At 38.6% G+C, this 21,963-nt stretch overlaps 1 protein-coding gene across 4 annotated transcripts in view; it reads left to right on the forward strand.

Moving 5' to 3' along the window:
• Nucleotides 1-21,963, forward strand: part of LOC102696521 (laminin subunit alpha-3) — a 126,663-nt gene that overhangs the window by 14,578 nt on the left and 90,122 nt on the right. For all 4 annotated transcript variants that reach the window (XM_015353650.2, XM_015353649.2, XM_015353651.2 and 1 more), the window contains exons 3-6: nucleotides 7,689-7,806; nucleotides 14,595-14,713; nucleotides 15,498-15,668; nucleotides 21,207-21,304. In XM_015353650.2, the coding sequence (XP_015209136.2) occupies nucleotides 7,689-7,806; nucleotides 14,595-14,713; nucleotides 15,498-15,668; nucleotides 21,207-21,304 (506 nt within the window). The remainder of the gene's footprint in view (nucleotides 1-7,688; nucleotides 7,807-14,594; nucleotides 14,714-15,497; nucleotides 15,669-21,206; nucleotides 21,305-21,963) is intronic.

Raw genomic sequence — 21,963 nt, forward strand, 5'->3', positions numbered from 1 at the left:
GCTGTTCAGTATGTCTCCTAGCAGATGATACCTGGCAATGGTGTTTATGGTAACTCAGCAATACTTCGTCAGAGAGGGTATTCTGTTGTACGTTGGGTTAGTACTGGTTTGTTTTTTTTTGGCTGTTGCTTTATCATTTTTTTTATTCTTTGCAATCAAAAACCAGTTGCCCTAAATCTGTCCTTACTTATCATGTTTACACTTACTGTCAAGATTATCTCAATGACAAATCCATATCGCAGAACATGAGAACCGAGTCCAGAAGTTATCTCAACCAGCTTGTCTTCAAGAAGATGTGTATCCTGAAGGAAACCTTTTATGTCTCATAGGCTGAAGCTTTGAAAGGCCTTGTGAGTACTGGTAAAATTATTCCCCAACAGATCCAGATTTCCGCAATATCTTCAGCACACAGTATGTAAGTGGAAACATCATGGCAGTAAGAAGTAAAATCTGAAAATCATCTTTTACTGATATTTTAAGGTGTTCCATAATGGTGAATTTCTATCTTTCTTACATCATTTTCAAGTTCATCCCACATGTGCTTATTGGATGTGAACTCTGGATATTGTGTCATGGTTGGCCAAATCATGTTTTGGAGCAATATCTCGTTGTGTACTTTCTAGAAAGATTTTCATCAAAAAAGGAAGAATATTTAAATTCTCCACATATCCGTAAACTAGCAACTTTTGTGCTTGATGATAGGGTCAGTTTCTCTTTTGATTTGGCCGATATTGACTGCTGTAAGTCTTGTTTGTTAGCTGAACCTCAGGTCTGAATCTCCCGAGTCTGTGAGGCCTATTTCTGTTGTAGAATATTTACTATCCAGTTAGAGCAGAACCAGAAAAGAGGCTGTGGTCCCCAGGATTTTGAACTGTGGAAACTGTCTTGTGCCTCTTCTTGAGTTTCTTTTGCAACATATTTTACATGATTTCTGTATCACACCAACGATTCCAGGAAAAACAGCACAACCACACTCCTCCTCTTCCTTTTCAAATACAATAGATGGCTGTAGATAGTGCTCATTATTTTGTGGCCTGAGGCCTTAATGGCTACATTGTGTATAACTTTTTTTCTGTTTTGCTGCAGCAAGAATTAGGAAATGAATACTTCCGTAATCAGCCACAAAGAGTCCCTTTTAATTGCATTTATATTTCATTGTCATAAACCAAAGGTGTCAAACGCACGGCCTGAGGGGTCAGATTCTAGCTTGGCAAGCCCATCTGTACAGTGAAAAAACAAGTACAGTATTATAATAATGCTTCACTGTGGTTGTAGAGCGAGGGGTGGGAGTATATACAGTAGTTGCTTGTTTACTTTAGCTAATTATTGAACAAGACCTCCTGAGTTTTCAACAGAAGATTGTGTAATGTACAATAATCCCAAACTACGATATTTTAAATAATTACAGTTAATCACACTAAAAATATACCCTAATCAGTAGATAAAGAGTGAATTGAAATCTATTGAGGAGATGCAGACACTCTTAAAAGAAGGTATTACTGTTGTAAAATGAACTCCAAAAATACAAAACCCTTCAAATAAACCCCATGCAATGGTTATGCCTAGAACTATATGGCCTGCATTTTGTACATTTAAATCAAATCTAGGCTGCCATAGCAAATGTTCAGAGGCCCTGAAATAAATCATGTGATGCACATCATACTATAAGAGGATCTGCAGAAATATTCTGAAATTGTTCTGTTGTTTCCTTCTGCTGTTTTGGGTTACTTTATCTCCTGCCTTTTATTAATTGAAAAGTTAGAAATGTTAGAGCCAGAAATGTGTAAATTCCCGGACTGATATCAGTGTCCTAAATAGCGCATTTGCTCTTTATGTCTGTCTTTGCTAAACGTTCCTAAGTTCCTGAAAGCATTCTGGAAACATGAGAAAGCCAGATTGTAAATAATAAACTAACAACACAGGTGTAGGTAAAAAAATTGAGGGATATAGAGCTGAGACAGTGAAAAATGTAGTGTATTTGATTACCAGGAAGTCCCGGATCAAGCCACTGAATCACTTTTTATTCCATACCTTCTACCGAAAGCCATGTGTGATTTTAACCACATAGCAACTACGCGGACCTAGAGGCCTTTCCTGTTCTAATCCCTTATGCTTCTCCGTAGTTTTGATCAAACCAGATTGAGTTGGGACCCAGGCTTCAAGTTCTCTTGGTTACATAAAAGGGATTTTTCCTCACTGTGGAGTGTATCTGACTCAGAGGATTAGGGCCTGTGCCAAATATATCTCAAGCCATGGCATGAAGGTTTTTTACAGGAATGACTCAGCTTCTGGACTAAGAGGCCCCTTGATATGATTTGGACTATTATTGAGAATTACTATTATGGAAAATTTTTCAAGGTTGCAGTTCCAACCAGAGACTTAAATGGCTCAGGAATATATCAGTTTTTGGTCAGCGAGAGTGTTGATCAGTCTGATGGAAAAATAGAAATACCGTAAAAGTACCTCTTCACACTTGAATGCAGCTTCTAAACTAAAGACCAGGAAACCTTATAAACCTTATAAAGTTTTGAAGTGTGTTGTTTATCTTCGACGGTCAAAAACTGAGGGTCTCTCTGATGCATGGTTTCCCAGTCAATGTAGCAGTGCAACATTTTTCAGCTAACATGCACTTGCCAAGAAATGAAAAGTAAAACCTTGGTGACATTATTACATCTTTCTGTAGTTGCACACAGTATCTCTGGAATTATATTTGCTTTTCACCTTTTCATTTTCTTATATTATAAAAATGATAAATTATTTATATTTTTATTAAAGTCATTTGGTCCTTAATGATAAAGCCTCAGGTAGCACCGTACAGTACATGCAGCGTTCCCCAAGGGAAATATGGCCATTTTGATTGTAAAATATGTCCAAAAACACAGAGCACAGTTGTGATGAACTTTTGTATCGGTTTTTCAATGTTTAGAATTGCGACTTGTGCAGGGGGTTAATTTTTAAAATGAATTTCAGCAATTTATATCCAAAGAAACATCTTTGATCAAGACTTAAAAAAGACTTGAGCGCCATACCCACATAGTATCAGAAAGGTGTTGATTAGAACCACAGCCATACACAGGCCTCAAAGATCCTTTTAACAAATTTTGGAAGTGGCTTTCGTCTAAAACCAAGAGAATGTTTTCTGCATTTTTCACATTTTGAGGAGCTAGATCACTTCTAGCTTAAAATATTAAGAGATTGTGGGCCTCGGTGAAAACAAAATAAAGTTGTGGATGCCATTGGTAGGGTTCAGGCTCAAGAAAACCCTGTGTTGTCAAACGTCAAGAAATTGAATTTCCCCATTCAATGGAAAATATATGGTATAAATAAATAAATGGTGAATATAAATATTTATAAATAAATGGTGGTTCCTTTCTCCCTTGTGCCTGTAGTTTGTATGACACAGCTGAGTAGCTGTCAATATGGAGGAATTTCACTCCCAGGTGTTCGTCCACAGGCCTCTGATCTTTAACCCCACAGCAGGAGCTGTGATCTGGCTCTTCAGTGAACTGCATGGTGGCTGGTTCCAGCCTGTCCAGCCTGTTTCCAAGTTCCAGCCTGTCCTCAGTCAGCAGATGCTCAAGTGACAGGATTGCCCCCGGTCACATTATTTAAATAAAATGGTTCATTCTAAAATAGAAAATTAAAATAATAAAAAAATGGTAACAGGGCAGCACGGTGGCACAATGGTCAGCATTGCAGCCTGGCCGTGCTGAGACTCTGGGTTCAGTTCCTGGGGTGCCATCTGCGTGCAGCTTGTACAGTATGCTCTCCTCATGGGCTCCCCCAGGAGCTCTGGTTTCCTTTCAAATTTGTATTATTATCACGTAGTACATTATTGTAAAACTGGCAAGTAATGATGAAAAATAAGGTAAATTTACTGTGCAGTGGAAATGTGTGGTAGCTACAAAAAAAAGTGTGACACTCCCTCAGATTTGTCTACATTCTCGTGCATTTTAGCCCTGAGCATAATTAGATCTTCAAGAAGTCTTAATAAAAGATGGAGACACCTTGATTAGAAGTATAACAAAGAAATAAGATATATTTGGGTAATTTCATTAATGAAGCAATCCAACAGTAAATATCTAAGATTCAATAACTGATTGCATCACCTTGAGTAGCAATGACATCAACTAGACATTTCTTGTGACTTTATCGGTCTCTCGCTTTGTGGCTTTTATACATTTTGGAGAGTTTTCTAGCATGATCAGCTTGCTTCAGGTCCTGTCCTAACATTTCAAAGACGTTTGGGTCCAGACTTTGACTTGGCTGCTGTAAAATGTAAAATTTCTTCTTCAGCAATTCGGTTATAGATCTGCTTGTATGTTTAGGATCTTTGTCTTGCTGCTGTCGTGGCCCACTTCTGGCTGAGCAGCAGCTCATGAATGAACAGCCTGACACTCTCCTCCTGAAGTTCCTGACACAACGCCAGATTCATGGTTCCCTCGGTGATGGCAAGCAAAGCAGCCCCAAACCATGATACGCCCACCACAGTGCTTGGCAGTCAGGATGGGTCTCTTCTGCTGGATGGCGGTGTTTGGTTGTTGCCATACGGAGTGTTTCTTATTAAAAAAAGTTAAACTTTTGACTCATCTTTCGGGAGAACAAATTCTTCCAATAGTCTTGTGGATTGTCCAGGTGCTCTTTGGCAAACTTCAGACATGCAGCATTGTTCTTTTTAAAGAGCAATAGTGTCTTTTTGTCTAAACTCCCTTGAAAATTCTTTGCCGTTCAGTGTTTTCACTATGATTGAGGCATGAACCCTCATATTAGCTGCGGAAAGAGAGGCCTGCAGATCCTCAGATGTTACTCTGGGTGTTGCACAGCGCTTGTTTGGTGTTACTCTTGGGGAGATTTTGGCAGGACTACTGTCCCTGGGTAGAGTCACTGTGGTCTTGACTACAACACTGTCTGACAGTGTACCGGTGGAGCCCCAAATGTTTGGAAAGGGTTTTGTAATCCTTTCTATACTGGTGAGCCTCAGTTATTCTCTTTTGAATCTCTTTTGGTTAGTGGTTTATGGTAAAGACCAAAGTTACAAGTTTCCTGACCATGATATCAGACTTGGCTGCCCAGACCAAGTGCTTGTTTATTTATTGCTCAGTTATTTAACAGCCTCAGTCTAATTATGCCCTTAATTGTGTTGAGACAACTAGGAATTTGCTTTTTATTTCATATGCTACAGTATGTACTGGTTCTTAATTATTCATTTTTTTCTATCACATACATCATTGCACCTCACAGAACATTGAACTGATGAATATAAAACCTTAAATAACATTGGTTATTCAAGGAAAAAATGTTTTGATTAAGCAAGGGCATCGCAGGAAGAAATGTTAATTCCCATATTTATATTGGGGGTTCACAAACTTTTTCTTGGCAGTGTGCAGGGTATTACCAGTGGTGTAGGTGTGGGGATGGTCAGGGTAAGTGCTTGCTTAAGGATAGCATCACAAATGGCTGTTTTTGTGCTTTTCTGAGGTGAGAACCCCATCATCCAATTGCTCTGGTAGTGATAACACAGTGTCAAATGTTTGTGGAGACATCCATCCATTTTCTAACCTATTTTCAGTTCCAGTTCAGGGTCGTGGGAGAGCCGGAGCCTGTCCTTGCTAGCAACAGGTGACAGAGACACACACACAGACACACAAACACAGGGCCAATTTTCCCAGACGCTTGTTAGCCTACCAGTATTTGGAGAAAATGGAGCACCTGGAGGAAACCCATGCAAACATGGGGAGAACATACAAACTCAGATCCAGAACTGAACCCAGGTTCCCAGCACTGTGAGGTAGCCATGCTAATCACTGAGCAACCATGCCACCCATTTTAAACATTGTATTATAATATGTTAAACAGTGTTCATGCATTTAACAGTGTGTATTATTAAATAATTTTAAAATTTCACAAGCAGTGTTAAGTTTAAGCAGGGGATATTTTTTGGTCTTGAAATTTTTCCCTCTTGCTGTCTTGACAGTGTCTGAGTTTTGCACCTTGTGTCTATAAGTAAACATACATGCATGTTGCTGGTTATGGCTATAAACGTACAGATCCCAACACTGCAACCTTAGAAATGAGATAGCTTTTGCATATTGGCTGCAGAGAATTAAAGAACTACACAGTTTAAAGTAGTTTTCTTTCACATGCTCCCAAAATCAATTTTGTTTTCAGTACAGTTTTGCCTCTGTTTTCAATCTGAGGAAGAGAAGTATTGTTGAGTCTGACTGCCAAATGTGTAGTTTAGTGCATTGTGGTATTTTGTTACTGACTGTATTACAGGAAACTTGTGCTGCTGAAAGAATAGAAAATCCATGAAACCTGCCAGATTCCATTAGAAATATGTTTGCTTCTGCCAGTTCTTATTTCCAGTGATTTTTTTTACTCTTTCTGGTATGACAAAAGCTCCTTTGGGGTATACAATAGTTCATGGTGGCTCATGTGACAGAGCTGTCATCAGAGTATGAATGCCGTCTCCACCCCTACCACATATACAGCAAATGACCTTTGTGTTGCACACCTAATTGGCCCAGACTGTTTCAATATTTGAACTGTATGCATTACAGAATATAAGATCATTTTCAGTGGTAGGCCTTGCATTTGACACAATGTTGCTCACAGATTATCTTGGTTTAATAAATATTGTTATACGATAGCCAACTGTGGTATTTTTTAAAGCGTATTAGAGGTTGATTCATACTAGTGAGCAATGTTGAAGATGAAATGGTGAACTGATCGAGTTTGGACAAGCAGATCTGGAGCCCTCCCAGTGTTTGAACTCTGGGTAGAATGCTAACATTCCTGTATTCTTGATTCCAGGAGTGGCTGAAATGACATCACCTGACAGGATTTTAACTGAGGGGTTATTGCTTGTATAGAGAAGACACAAGCCAATTTAGGGCCAATGGGATATGTACAGTACATGCCAAGGATCTTTATCAGATTAAGCTAGTTTATGTCCTAGTTTTCTGTGTGAAATCTGGACATGTTTGTGACTTATACATTGTCAAAAAGTTGTTGCTTTATTGTAGTGTTAATTTATTCCCTTCTATTTTAACTCAGGGGTTCGGTATTTTATAAACCCTTGGACTGGAATGAAGGAGAACAAACATATTTCTTTTCCATTCCAGTACTCTGCATGTCACTTGTTGATTCTAAGATTTTGACTTGGCAGTAATAAATAGCATATTTGCAAAATGTGTGCAGGAACTATTCTATATACATTGAAAGATGTTCACACACAAGAAAGTCTTTTTTTGTAATGACTGTTTAGGATTCCATGTCTTTGCAAATACTCTGATGAATGGTACCCAGTACAGATAGTGTTTGTGTCTCCATTTTGAGGGAAATACAGGAACTACTATAACCTCACATTTCTGAAAATATTGGCACCATATTTTTTACCAATAACGTTTTCTGTGTCACATGCATGTAAAAATAGTTGTAATTACAACATTCTATTTCTTTGCTAAAGTATCAGCAATCCAAAAACAGGTCTTGAAATTCTGGACCTTGAACACTATTGTTAAATTCAGAACTGCTAGAAAGGCCCAATGACATTGGCTGCTTAAAAACTAAGGCTTGCTAAATTTACTCTATAAAAGGATCATGCTTTGAATCAGTGTTATAATAATTAGTCACATCGCAGTGATGCCTCTTGACTAAGATGATTCTATTTGTGTTCTTAATTTCAGCTGTTCCACGTGGCCTATGTCCTCATCAAGTTTGCCAACTCTCCCCGTCCTGACCTTTGGGTTCTTGAGCACTCAGTTGACTTTGGAAGAACCTACTCTGCTTGGCAGTACTTTGCACGTGAGTTTGGTGAAATAAACCTGTCTCTCTTAGAAGATAATAGAATTAAAACAGAGAGATTTATGTTTTACTGTATTTTTTAAAATAACCACAACTTTGTGCTTCATATAACAAATTCATGAATGATTACAGTTTTGAATGGGTGTATGTGTTTTCCTTAGAGTTATGGCTCCAATCAGGTTATCAGTGCTGCACTCACCAAATGCTGCTCTTGAGATTCCTTCACCACTGATAAACACTTCAGTTTCTTCTCTACTGTACCTTTGGCAAAAGCTCCAGTACTGTGTCTGGACTACAGCCCTGGACTAAGGCTGTATATGTTTATTTTCGGAGCACACAAACATCCCTGCAAATTTGCTTTATATACTATTGACCTGTGCAACACACCTGCATCTCCAATGTTTTATTGCTTCCAGATATAAGTATGAGGTTTCGGATTTCAACATCCAAAAGATCTTTTACTTTAGGTCTCTTATTTTGGATGGACTATACAACCTGTATTACAGTATGTCAGCGGTTTATGGTTATTGATTTACATATGAGTTGTGCATAAATCTGTTTATTGGAGTGCATGTTTGTAATATATTAATTTCCTGCCCTGAAACATGGATCAAGTCTCAGTTTTGTTTGTCATATTATAGATAATATGAAGTGGTTTTGTGGTGAAGATAATGAAGAGATGTGGGTACAGCAGTGGTGAAGCATATCAAAATACAGCATGCAGCAGTGGTCACGGTTGTGTTTGCAGAATAGTCCAGGATTTGTCTGTGTTTGCCTTCATTGCTTTTCATAATTGCCCAAGGAGCAACACAGATGAAACAAAGGGTGGCAAAGTACACATTGTAATCACCATATTACTTATTTTATAGAATTACATCTTCATAGACAATACCCAACCTATATTTCTTACATTGCTATATTTTAATCATCTTTTATTAGCACTTTATTTGTGGAAGCTGCTGAGATGGCTGTATATTAAAACATTCCTAATAAAATATATTTTGTGATAAAAATATAAATACAAACAAACATAGTGCTCAGAATTAAGAATACACTGATATCTGATATTCAGAGCCTAGCCCAATCCTGGACATTGCATATGTACCACTGGAAAATCCTCAACACACTGTTAGACCTGCTACCTGCATTTAAAGTTAAAATATTAAGAAAAGCTGAGACCATCATGCTGTACGTTTTATCCTGTTTTATCTATTAATTTAAGCCATCTGCAAGTAAGTCATACAGAAGTGATGTATGAGTCTTTAATAATGTTGCCAAGATGCCCAGGTGTTCTTTAATGCTTTCAATGCTTTCTTCTTTCATATGAAAAATTCTTTCAGGCAGGTCTATAATTTAAAAAGAAATCTTTGCCCTCTTTGAGTCCCAATCACAGACATTTTTGTTGCGGTGGTAAGGAGCTATGTAGATTGTAATTTGGTGTTAGTAGAGTAACAGGACGAAACAACTCTCTTCAGAAGGTGTAATCACTGGGCATTTACAGTACTTAACTATGAAAAACAAAAACCTTGTAATCTTAAAAAAATGTGTAAAACAAGACCTTAACTAGTGAAATAACATTATTATATTATTCCCAGTGGATTCTGCATCTGTATATACAGTATAACTCTATCCATAGTATTATCCATAATCTAATCCTTCAGTCTAAACCTAACTCTACTCCTAACCCTGTTAATAGCTTTAGCCACATTGGACTCTCTCTGTAAACTATTCTGATCCCTAACAGTATTCACAGATTCAGCCACAACCCTTACTTAGGGTGAAGTGCATTTATAATTGGGAACAAGAGACACTTCTTCACAGAGAAGAGTTGTGGGAGTCAACAAGCGGTAAAAGCTATACTGCCATGCTGCTGTTGTTGAAGCCCACACACCCAATAGCTGCTAACTGCCCAGTGAGACAGAAGGGACAGGTGGCCTCCTCTCTTTTGTAGCCTTCCATGTGTTCTAACCTTCTAGTCTTACTGTGTTAACGAATTGGCCGTTGGAGGTAACAAAGACTCTTTCTCTCTACTAACTCGCTATAAACCTCAGACCTATCTTAGACCTGACCATTGTTTTACCCATCTTGCACTGGGTCTTAACTTTCTCATATAGCTATTCTTGCACCAATATATCTTTAACCTAATTCTAAATGTTAGCTACCATGTTGTAGAATTTAATATGACCTATTCGTTGTCCTCACACAACAGTCATCTATGGGGTTGTGGGATTGTGAAACAAGATGCCCAGCCATGTTGTGGTAAGAATGTGAAATGGACCCTGTTCTGGAGTCTGGGAAACTACAAGCCAGAAGTCTGACAAAGGGTTATCCAAGCTCTTGGTCGTGTGAACAACAAACTAGGTCAATATCCAGAAGTAAAGATAAAGTGGCGTACAGTACTGTATTTAGTCACTGACTCCTCTGACTCCTCTGCGGGCTGCCCTGAAGTATGCTATCCCTGGGGACTGTGGTGGAAAACGGGGAAGCGGATTGGATAACCATCCCTAGAGTTTACGCCTTCTCGGATTGATTGAGCTGGAGGTGTGACTCGGATTATTAGAAGCCGTGACATGTGGTTGAAGCTGACACCAGGGTTTCTTTCATCAGTTGGCTGAATGAGACCCCGAGATCAATTGATATTATCATGCGGTGGTATTATTCATGCTGATGAGTGGCCTCCTGTTGTTTGTAACTCTTTTTATGTCCTTGTGCACTGACTGAACCCACTATGATCACTCCATGTGGCTGCATTTGGTTCCATTAGCTACCAGCATGTGGGAGCTACCCGACTGGTAGCAACAACTGATGACCAGCATCCACAGCAGTAACAGCAGAGCTTTGAAGAGAAATGACCTTAATGGGCTATGTGACTGGTGTTTGCCCAAATTGCGAAACTCTGCTCTCTACACACAATTAATGGCATAAACTCCATTATGCTCAAAATGTACATACAGTATGATTCTTTCCTTTTTCTGGAATATCATTCAATACAAGAGATCCCCCCCCCCCAAAAAAAAAAAAATCTAAACTCCTCAACCTAACCTTGACCTTTTCCCTGACCTTTAAATGAATGCAGATTTTAACCTATGTCTAATCCTAACTGTTGTGAAAACCCCAAACCCTCCTGTAACCCACTGATGGTTTTATATTGCTTCCTGTGTTTTTGGAGAGCTACCCACATTTATGCTTTCCAGTTCCTTCTTGGACACCAGGTTAAACTTCTTGTAAATTGCAGGCATCCTAGTAACATGATAAAGTAAAAATACAGCATTCTGAGTCAAAGCAGCTGAAGAGGTGGGCCTTTGACTAACTCCTCTCAGACTGATTGAAGTCGGGTGCTATTGTGTAGAATTCAGCCTTTCAGAGCTGTCTGCTTGCACTTGGTAAAGAAAGCAACTGACACTCTCTCTTCCCTCCCCTCCTTTGATGTGAGGTCTTAGGACAGGACTGGTGGGACAGAAGAACTACCTTTACCTCAGGATTAGTCTTCAGCACAAATCAGGTCACAAAATAAAGCTGAACAAATACTTGAAAAGAATTATTCAAGGACTTGAAAAGTATTATTTTCGAAAGCCCTGGTTTTGATTACTTAAAACAACTGCATTAGAAACATTTCAATGTCATCATAAAAAATATAAAGTTTTTAGACATCAAATTTAAACTGAAAGCAAACATTGAGTTGACATTGTGAATAATTTGATAATTAGCTTTATAAAAAAGTTATTGACATGAATGAAAAGGAGCTTTGTGCTCATAATGAATGGCCTTGCTTGAAATGGGATATACTGCAGAGTGCTGGAAGACAGAGAAAAGCCTCTAAATATGGAAATTGCAGACATTCTTCCCATTAGTCCACAGCAATGAACAGACAGCCATAGTACTGTACAGTAATGTACAGTATATAGATGTTGCAAATGGCGCATGTGGATAATTATAAAATAAGAGATGTCAAACCAATATGTAAGTCAGGGCCAGACACCACGTTTCAATTATAAGTCAATTATAAAAATTAACAATAATTACGCCCCCTATTGTCAGAGAATACAGAGCGTATCATAGCATGTGTGTTCTTGATTTGTCTGGCACAGCTTGGTAATGAAATAATTACCAGGAAGCAAACAGACACCTAGTTACTTACAATGAGACACAACTACACAACACAGAATGTGTCTGCCTATGTACCTGTACAGCTTTTTACAGTTCTGTGAGGATCAGAGCCATGCCCTCTACAGGCATAGAAAATACTGAATTTATCCTGAAATTGAGGTGTAAAACTAAAAAAAAAAACAAGAGCAAAGAAGGAACCTATGTGCTGGGATCCTGCCAAGGACTGAATCACTCACTAAAAGTCCCATAATAAATAAATGTGAACCCTTTTCCAACCAGTGCATCTCTAAACCAGGAGAGATGTCTTTTAGCCTGTGGTTTTCACCATTGTGGAATTAGTTCAACAATATACTGTAAGACACCATGTCCCTTTTCTTTAGAGTACTGTGCTCTTCTCATCCTCAGGTTGTCTAGATAGGATCTGGTTCTTACTCTGAAGATGGAGTAAAACTCTCTCAGGGTCCAGTTACTTCTCCGCTGGTCTTCCTTCCTCTTCTCCTTTCTCTTTCTCTCCTCTCACTCTTGCTTGCTCCTCTGATCTGTACTATGGACCTACATTGCATCCTTTCTGAAATAGGCAGATTTGAGAAGAATTTTTCGTCTTCTATCCGGCTGCATGTGGTTTCATCTGGTTTCATAAAAATATGTTTTGCCCATTTTAACTCTTTCAATATTCTTCAGCTTTTAGTCAACTGTTTATTTATTTTTTTTGGTGGTAATTACTGCCACCCTCCTAATCTACTAATGTACTTACTAATGCCCAGTCGGTTTTTGGCCTGTTGGAGCAGGTGCAAGGGTTAGTTTATAGAGATTCCCACTCTTGGTCCAGCAGATCCACTCCTGCTGGTTTTCATTCCAGATGAGCTTAATTACATAACTGAAGCCTTAATCGAACTAACAAGTTGTTTGATTGGAGTACATGCAAGTATTTTTTCTACTCTGAGGTCTGGGATTGCACAGTTTGTTGCTTTTGACATGCAGTAGTTAAACGGTATCTTCCAACCTGTTTATGAGCTTATAACAAACAGCACAAATCTGTTGAATTGAATCCTATTAATATTTCAGTTAAGGCCTTCAGTGGGGTAACCTGAGAACTCAACTGGAACAAAAACCAGCAGGTCTCTGGGCCCCCGGATCCAGGAGGGGGAAGCCCTCTGTTAATAAACGTCAGCTCTGTCCTTTCTCGTGTGTCCTGCGGGCAGTGCTATCTTTAAATACAAGTGTTCAAAGAAACACTTGACAACGCTAGAGGACCCAAGAAGCATATTGTTCCCTCTATGTAGTGCACTACAGACTACAGACAGCAAACAGAGGATCACATTTATGAAGAGTCCAAGGAATGGATAAGCTTCTCTTTAGCAGGGAGAGAGAGAGATTTGTGGCTGACAATAAAAGAACATGCTAGCAATTACCTACCCTTATTTCACCCTGGAAGTGTAATTCAGAATAAACTATGAGCATTAAATGTATAAATCATAATTAATTATCTACAGTACAGAATATAGCTATTTGATTGCCAAAACTTAAATGTTGAAAGAGTTATTAAGTTTTGCCATTTATTTGAAGATTTTGTCTTTTATTTAAACAAACACACTTGTATCAGCTTGTCCTTCAGTATTTAAGAAGAATGCAGTGAGTACTTCCATCCAGGTAGGAAGGGTTTTCTTAGTTCTCTGAACTTTGTTGAGTCAACGGTTAAATTTGCTCCCTCTGCCACCTTTGACCACACCTCTAGATATAGGCCTGACCGTTGCTTGAAAGGTGTTGATATTTGCTGAATCCACCCCTGTTCTATATGCTAACGTGTCCACTGCACCTCACCCCTTTTTGCAAGAGTCTAAAGAGCAGATAATCTCTGTAATTTCCAGAGGAAAAAAAAAACAGCTAAGTCATCATGGTGATATGGGTCCTTACAGTGTTCTTTTGGTGGACTGTGATACCTTATTGCGTAGAGCTTCATGACTTTTGTGAAATTACCTTTAAAACCTTTGAAAGGTTTTTGGACTAACACTAGTATCTGAGCAATGTAGTGAGTGCGCAGCAGAGAGATTGATTCATATCTAACTGATTTGGGTGAGAGAACAAAATCCTGGCGGTAAGGGTGAGGACATCGAAACTCCCCTTTGCTATGTGGAATGAGCTTAGGAGCAGCTTCAAGAGTTATGATGGGATAGGGTGAGCAGTCAGTGGGCACTGGGGAAGGGATGTTCATTACCCGTATTTATACATCACTGGGTGTGGATGGGCTAGCCTTTACTCACAAGCTTTTGTCATCAATTTCAGTTACTCATTTGTAATAAATGATATGTTGAGACATATATAAGACTTGTGTATTACCTCTGAGGCATCCATTGAATGTCTTTATATAATTTTGACTGCAAATGATGATGCATAACAAAATAAAGGCACGTTAACTCATTACTCAGAGTTTGATAACAACAAAAGACATCCATTTATCAAGCCAAGTTGATGGGACAATTGGGTCAAGCACATTTCAGCAGCACTACTGTGTACTGTGTCCACACAAGATCAGTAATGTGTACATTCTCCGAGACAAAACTAGTTGAGTTACACAGAAAATGTGGTTGTGAAGGCTTAGCTATTTCTTGGATGAAGAACTTTTCATTAAATCATATGTGCTTTCCTAACAAGGGAATTTTAAATCTCCTTTTAATTTGCAGATGCAAAAGGAGATTGCATTGAAAGGTTTGGAAAGGACCCTAATGGACGTATATATAGAGATGATGACCAAATTTGTACAACAGAGTACTCACGGATAGTACCATTGGAGAATGGGGAGGTAAGACTTTCATCGTTATTGAAGAAACAAAGAGGCGAAACATGACAGAAACATGATATATTTCTCAGCTCAAGATCTTTTTGCCTTAAAGTCTGTTTTGAATGAATTGCTTTTTATTTTTTTGACATCTTCATAACTTTACAGTCTTGAATTCTTCAAAGAGAAATGTTTGAAGAAGTTACAACTCCTCAGCTTCTGGTTATAAGTCTGATGTATGCTAAAATACTCACAGAACTGTTTGCCCAGCATTGAATTTTATTTACATATTTTTAAATTTCATTTGCAGCTTCTAGAGTGTTTGATAATGTCCAAAAGATTGTTCAAGCAAATTGACACTTTTTTGGACATTATCAAATACTCTAGAAGCTTAATCAATTTCAGTTTAAGCTATATAATCAATTTCATTAATTTACAGATCATCAAGAAGAGAAGGAAATTAACAAACATAGCAGTATTAACTGTTTTTTTTATAAATTCAGGATTGAATTGAAGATTAGAAAGTTACTAAACCTCACAGATAAAAAAACTATAGTTATACTGTAAATATTGCCAATAACTAGTGTTACATGAAATATGAAAAAACTTGGTCAAATCAAAAGGAACTGCAAAATGTATATGTTACTTGCCCCAGTATGAAAACCCTAGAGGCTTTTTTTACTATCACACTGCAGGAGTGGGTCAAGATATCTCATACATGGCCACACAACTGCCTTCATTCACAAACAAGTTAAAACTGGATCTCTTTGCCAGCATTAACTGAAACCAAATCCTTTTTTTTTATTAGATTGTTGTGTCTCTGGTGAACGGTCGTCCTGGAGCCAAGAATTTCTCATATTCCCCAGTCCTGCAGGATTTTACCAAAGCCACCAACATCCGTCTGCATTTTCTAAGAACCAACACCCTCCTGGGACACCTGATATCGAAGGCCCAGCGGGACCCAACTGTTACCCGCAGGGTGAGCATGAGAAATCTGCTTTTCTGATGACACATGTAAAAAGCGGCGAAGAAGTATGAATAAATGTCTACCCAAGTTTATAGCCAACAGAACTAAGCTTTACTGCGGGAGCCTTTTTTACAATTTAACATAGCATTCCACTGGCAGCTTGTCCCCGGTGCCGTAAACCGTTATGTTAGAACATTTCACAGGATACAGCAATTATTGTCATAACAAAGCTCTCTTAAAGGCATATTCAGTTTACATTATATGACAACACATATAAATTCTGTTTGTTTTGTTGGATGACAAGATCATTTACAATGAGAACTGCCTAAATAAAATATTACAGCGCACGGAGGTGCAATGAAGGCATTAGTTGTTTTTTGTGGTATACTGTACATGGTCAGCAATGGGGAAAATTATTGTGAAGCCCCAATTTGGACAAAACCTTTGTATGTCTTTCATATTGTGGTGACAGAGGGGGTTAGTTCAAGTTTGGCGCGTTGGTACTTCACAGCTGGATTGTCCTACTTCAAAGGCTCAGAAAAAGGTTTTTCGGAGTGGTATTTAGTCACTTCCTGGTGAGGTCATTAAGTCTCCATAAGAATAGACCCCTTGATAAATACGCCAACAGAGATACAAGAAGAAAGGAGACAAAGGAGAGTAGCAAGGGGAGTGGGGAGAAGAACAGAGAAGAAGGAATGTCATCATCCATTATCCACTTCTTCCTCCAAAGTTGTGGAATCTGAATTTCCTGGGTGTGAAATCCTTAGGCTAAAAACATTCCTTCCTATTTCAGTGATGTTATGTTGGAATAGAGGAAATCTGTTCCCATTTTGTGCAGGTATTTGTGTTTTAGACAGGGAGATTTAGTCCTGGGCAGGATCCATTTTTATTAAGATGCAAGTTTATTTTCTGGACCTATTTAAGGTGTTTTTTTGTATATTTGGATCACGGGGGGAAATTCTAGATATTTTAGGTAAACTTGTATATTGTAATATAGGACACAACTCTGCAACCCTTTAATTGTACTGTACATACTTTACCTGTCTATAGTGTAACTGTTGTGCAGTCATGTTATTAATATGATTTTTTTTGTTTGATCTAACTTTGAACCCGATATATTATTCTGTCCTCGGGAATGTATTGGATGAGAACAAAAGCACACATTTCATATACCGCCTATTTATTTCCTGCCTGCTATTTTGTAACAGTATCTTCCAAAAAGACTTGACCCCAGGAAATGCAGCACTGGATATATAGAATTTGTATCATAATCACAAGAAAATTTAAATTCCCCTAAAGTGAAAGGAGCTCTGAACTGGGGCTGACCTTCCCAAGCATGTGGTGAGGGGATGCCTGGTGTCTGATATTGAACGTTCTTGTCGGCCTTCGTAGAATAATCAGCTTCATCTATGACATATCTCTCTTCCTTGAAAAAATGTAATGCAATATCCTGCCCATATGTGCGTGTTGCAATACTACAGCTAGCAAAAGTGTGTGTTCTTTACCATGTTTAACTTCTGTTATGTGAGATGAGATCTGCAGGCCCTGTTTCCAGAGAATAAATCATTCTGAGAATTATGATGAGTTAATAGTGCATTTAGTTTTTATTTTGAAAATACTTTGCTCAATTTTTAAATTTATGTATAATTTTTTAAATAATGAAAAAACAAACAAATACCACATGCTTGTTCTAGGCGTTTCCCCAAAATATAACAATCGCAGAAAGTAAAAGTATCTTCCACAGTTTTACAATGAACTTCTCTTTGTTACAGTTGCACTGAACAAAGCATCTTCCTTTGATACAATTTGCTGGAGCAGTTTTATATCCTGCTTCAGTAACAGTTTAATACATGACTCTCGTCCTCCGATGATTTCATTTCTTTTCTTATTAGACTCATTGACTGTCACAGAACAGACCTGAAGAATCCAGGTTTACTGGCCTTCTATGCACATCCTTGCTTGAGTTGTTCTTGATAGGCTGTGAAGGCAATTCATGAGTGATTGTAATCTTCCAGAAAACTCAGCTGACATCGTGGAGCACAAACAAATATTGAAATGGTTCGTGAAAAGGCGAACACATTCACTAAAGCTTGAAATGAAAATTTCACTACTCACTGTAGGGTTGTTTTTTAAATTTTCTAATGTAGGAAAACTCTCTACGAAAGCATGTGTTATGTATGTATTAAAGTGCTAATATTATTACATGTAGTTTATACACTCCATAAGTCACTGCTTGAACTTTGGAACAGATGTTGTTAGTTTAGCAGGAGGTTTGTAAGCTTTCAATTGTGTACATAATCTCCCAAGTTCTCCACTGAGTTAGAATTGATCACAGGGATCATCGTGTTATTTACTCTATCAACCCAACCTAATCAACTGTTGTGTATATTTTTAAACTGTTTGCTGACACCAAAGTACTTTTCCATGAATTCCCCTCCTTGTGCATTCCAAGCTGTTGGGCTTGATGCCAAGGCAAGGTTTACAACCAGAGCTGGCAGGTAAATGTAGTTTAGTGACTTGAAGATTATTCAAACCCAGCCCACAGATTGCAATAACCTCTCCTTTACCATGTGATATGGTAATTTCTCTGAAATTTGTTTTGTGTTCGGGCACCTGTGGTTCCCTCGCACAGAGACTTACAAAAAACATGAAACAGTACAAATAAATATAGCATTCAAAATACATATGACATAAAAGACGTCAACCCATACATAGTAATTATATCCCACTCCTACAGGAATCCACAGAGCTACAGCATAACCTGTGAGTTTACTTCCCCCTATAATTGCACAGCACCCCTTAATTTTTGCACATAACCACTAGTTGTACTTGTCCATTAACCAGTGCTTCTTTATTGTGAACATGTTTATTGAGTAGTTACAGTATAGTGCATGTGGGATAAAGGATTTCCTCATTTTGTTGCGTCTGCATTGAGGGTCTCTAAAATGTCTGTTTGAAGGCATCTTCATGCAGAGCATGTGTGGAATGAGAGGAGGTACTAACTAGTCTAAACACACCCTTACTGTCAACAGTTTGAAAGCGCAGGTCAGGTGACTGCCCCACTAACGTCAAACATATCCTCAAAAGTCTGGATAGCTTGGCTTTTTGGTGCACAGAAATACTGTTATACCAGACAGTTATTCAATACTGCATGACACTTTAACATAGAACTGAAAAACATGGAAGAATCTGACTTCTGGCACCAAACACCCCTGACCTGTGTAAATTCACTGTTGTACTTTATTACAAATAATGTCAGGATCAATTTCCCTTTGGAATCAATAAAGTCTTATCTATTTAGCATGTGCCTTGTACCACTGGAAACACAATCATCTGTATAGAGAGTGAAGAGCAGTGGTGAACTCACACATCCCTGGATGCCCCAGAGTTAGTTATTACCTAAAAAAAATGTGTATTATTAACTTCCACCTGCCGAAATCAATATCGTAAGGAATTAATTGTGCTAAAATATCAGATATGGGTTAATGTGTACAGTAAGGTCTTGACATTAAAAAGGGTTTGGGGCAGGGAACACGAATAGCTAACTTGGCATATAACCACGTCCACCTCAATACTTTCACATAATGTACTAAAGTATATAGTGTATATGGTCAAAAGGCATAATAACAGTATCTCATATGATAGTTAAAAGTTAATTTAAATAACTTATTTATCAGCTATAAATAATAGTTACTACAGTATATACAGTATAGTTACTTACAATAATCAGCTAAAATAAACAAAATGAATCCATCCTCTGTTTCCAGCAGATACCTGCACTTTCTTTCTCTGACTCCATGATCAGCAGGCCCAACTGTAAAATAAAACGGGCAATAAAACTGTGAGTGAGTCCTTCTCCGCACTGCTGACACAGAGCCTGGAGCGTTTGTTACAGTTTAAAAACAGGACCACGCTGGGATGGGGATGCTGGGTAGTGGGTACTTGGGCGGGGGGAAGGGAGTGGCTCACTGTTAGATAGATAGATAATACTTTATTAATCCCATAGGGAAATTGATGTAAGGACAGCAATCAGAAACCTGTTACCAGAAAACGCTCTTACCAGTCCCCAGTGCCGGCTAATTCCACAAAGCACCGCCACACGTGTTAATTAATCAGTCTCAGCTGTCCTTCACTGAACTCACCCCAGTCTCCAGTCCTTATAAACCCTCATTCAGTATCAGTCAGCGCTCGGTATTTGTTGCTCCCCTGGATTTCCTTCCTCACCTGTTGTTCTCCTGTTGGCTTCCTGTTCTTAACCCCTTGGTCTTATGTATTTTTGCCTGTTTACCGACTACGTCTTTGCCTAGCGATTTGGATTTCTCGCTAACGCTCTTAGATCACCGCACAGGGTCCTGATATACCTTTCGGCAGCTCCCCTTAACACTCACTCACTATGTAGATTGGTTTCACAGTCCTAGTCTGCTGTGCCGCTAATTTGAAAGTTGTGCTTCACAACCTTTGGCTCAGTTTCATCCTGCTCTGCTCTTCTTCCATATAAGACCCCGTGCCAGACCAAATTGAGAATAAGCAAATTCCCTAATGTTACATTTGCAGATGTTGAGACCTTACAGTAATTGAATAATTTTTCATAATGAAATAATGTTAAGATGTCTGGTCAAATTCTGCTGAAGAAAAGTTAAGGAAAAGCACCCTGGCATATGGTTTGTGTTTGTCCAAATTCTTATTGAGTGAGGGTACAGTAACTACAGCATCTTCTGTGCTTTGCCCTTGTTTATAAGCAAACTGATAGGGATCAAGTTTGCCATTTACTGACCGGGAGACATTCTGAACCAATGAGTTAATCAAAAAAGATGTAAGAGCAGCTGGCCTGAAATCAGTGTGTTCTCTTAGGCGGGTTTTCTTAGGAGCGATATAATGTACTGCAGAAATAGTATAGTATGTGTGTTTGCAGACATCTGGAAAATTGGTAGGCACACTGGAGCTACTTCTCAAGCAAAGACAAGCTTTATGAACATTTGTACACCAAATATTATTCATGACTTGGTCTACATTAATGATTACCCTGTCTGAATGAAACTGACTTTAGTATGTTATCAGAGGTGTTTGCTTTATCATACCTTAAAACAAAAGTTAGTTAACCTTATCCCATTTCATCTTATTCCTGCTGGCAGCAGAGGGTTTGTTGTTATTATGTTAATGTACTGTTTTTAATAAATATCGTACGTGTCTATATTTGCAATATCTACTGCAGTAGGAAGATGATTTGATTTATTGTGTAGACGTTTGAAAACCTGATAGTATTGACCCTTTGAGAAATTATTCAAGGGATTGTATAGCATAAGAGAACATGTCAGCTTAAAAAATGACTCATAAGTTAATCACTACATCAGAATTGTAAATGCTGAGTCTCTTTTACGTTCTGGGGTTACAAGATGGTCCTACCCTTGTACTCAACTCAACAAAGGAACAGTCAGCTTACAGCTTGTGTGCATTTTTTTCAGTCCTCTTCCAGATTTTGCATTCTGTTGTGTTATAAAACAAAACATTTGTTTTTTAAAAAAAAAGTTTTTGAATGACTTGTTTTTGCAGTATTACTACAGCATTAAGGACATCAGCGTTGGGGGGCGCTGTGTGTGTCACGGACACGCACAAGTGTGTGATGCCCGGAACCCTGCAAACCCATTCCGGTGAGTGCTGAGTTACTCTGCGTTTCCACAACCTTTTAGGATAAAATCCATTTAAATTACAACATCCAAAGTCTCTGGATTCCTGTCTGTGCCGATAAAGGAGCAGGGGCAGCTCAGGGTAGAGGGTAAGTCTCTAGATTCTTGACTGGCGGGTTGTGGGTTTGAGTCCCTGGTGCAGATGCTTCACTCCAGTTGCTCCAGGCCACCCAGCTGCCTGACTGGGGACCAGCAGGCCATACGTTCTGTGATGGACTGGGTCACGTGGTCTGTGTTTGCTCAACGCCTTGAAAACCGGGGTGAGCTCTAGCCCAATCAGCAGCTGTGGCTCGAGTGAAGAATGTACAGGACCCGCCTACCCTTCTACCAGCTACCACCCAGAGCGTAGTAGTTGAAATGGCAATACTTTTAATCTGCCTAGAAAGGCTCCCGATGGTACAATACAAATAGGATGGTTTTCAGAGATTTTTGGTCCTGAATAAAATCAACCAGTCATTGTAAAAGGTTTAAGTGAAACCGACAGTGCGGTAATATAGTGACAGACAATAGTATGGAAGACAAGAGAGTAAAAGATATATAATTCTTTTAAAAAGATTAATTTTATTTTAAAAAATCTGTCAGCTTCCCTGCCAAATTCAGCCAGAGCTATCCTGTACTGTAGG

Source organism: Lepisosteus oculatus, chromosome 6 (assembly GCF_040954835.1).
Source record: "Lepisosteus oculatus isolate fLepOcu1 chromosome 6, fLepOcu1.hap2, whole genome shotgun sequence".
NCBI lineage: Eukaryota > Metazoa > Chordata > Actinopteri > Semionotiformes > Lepisosteidae > Lepisosteus > Lepisosteus oculatus.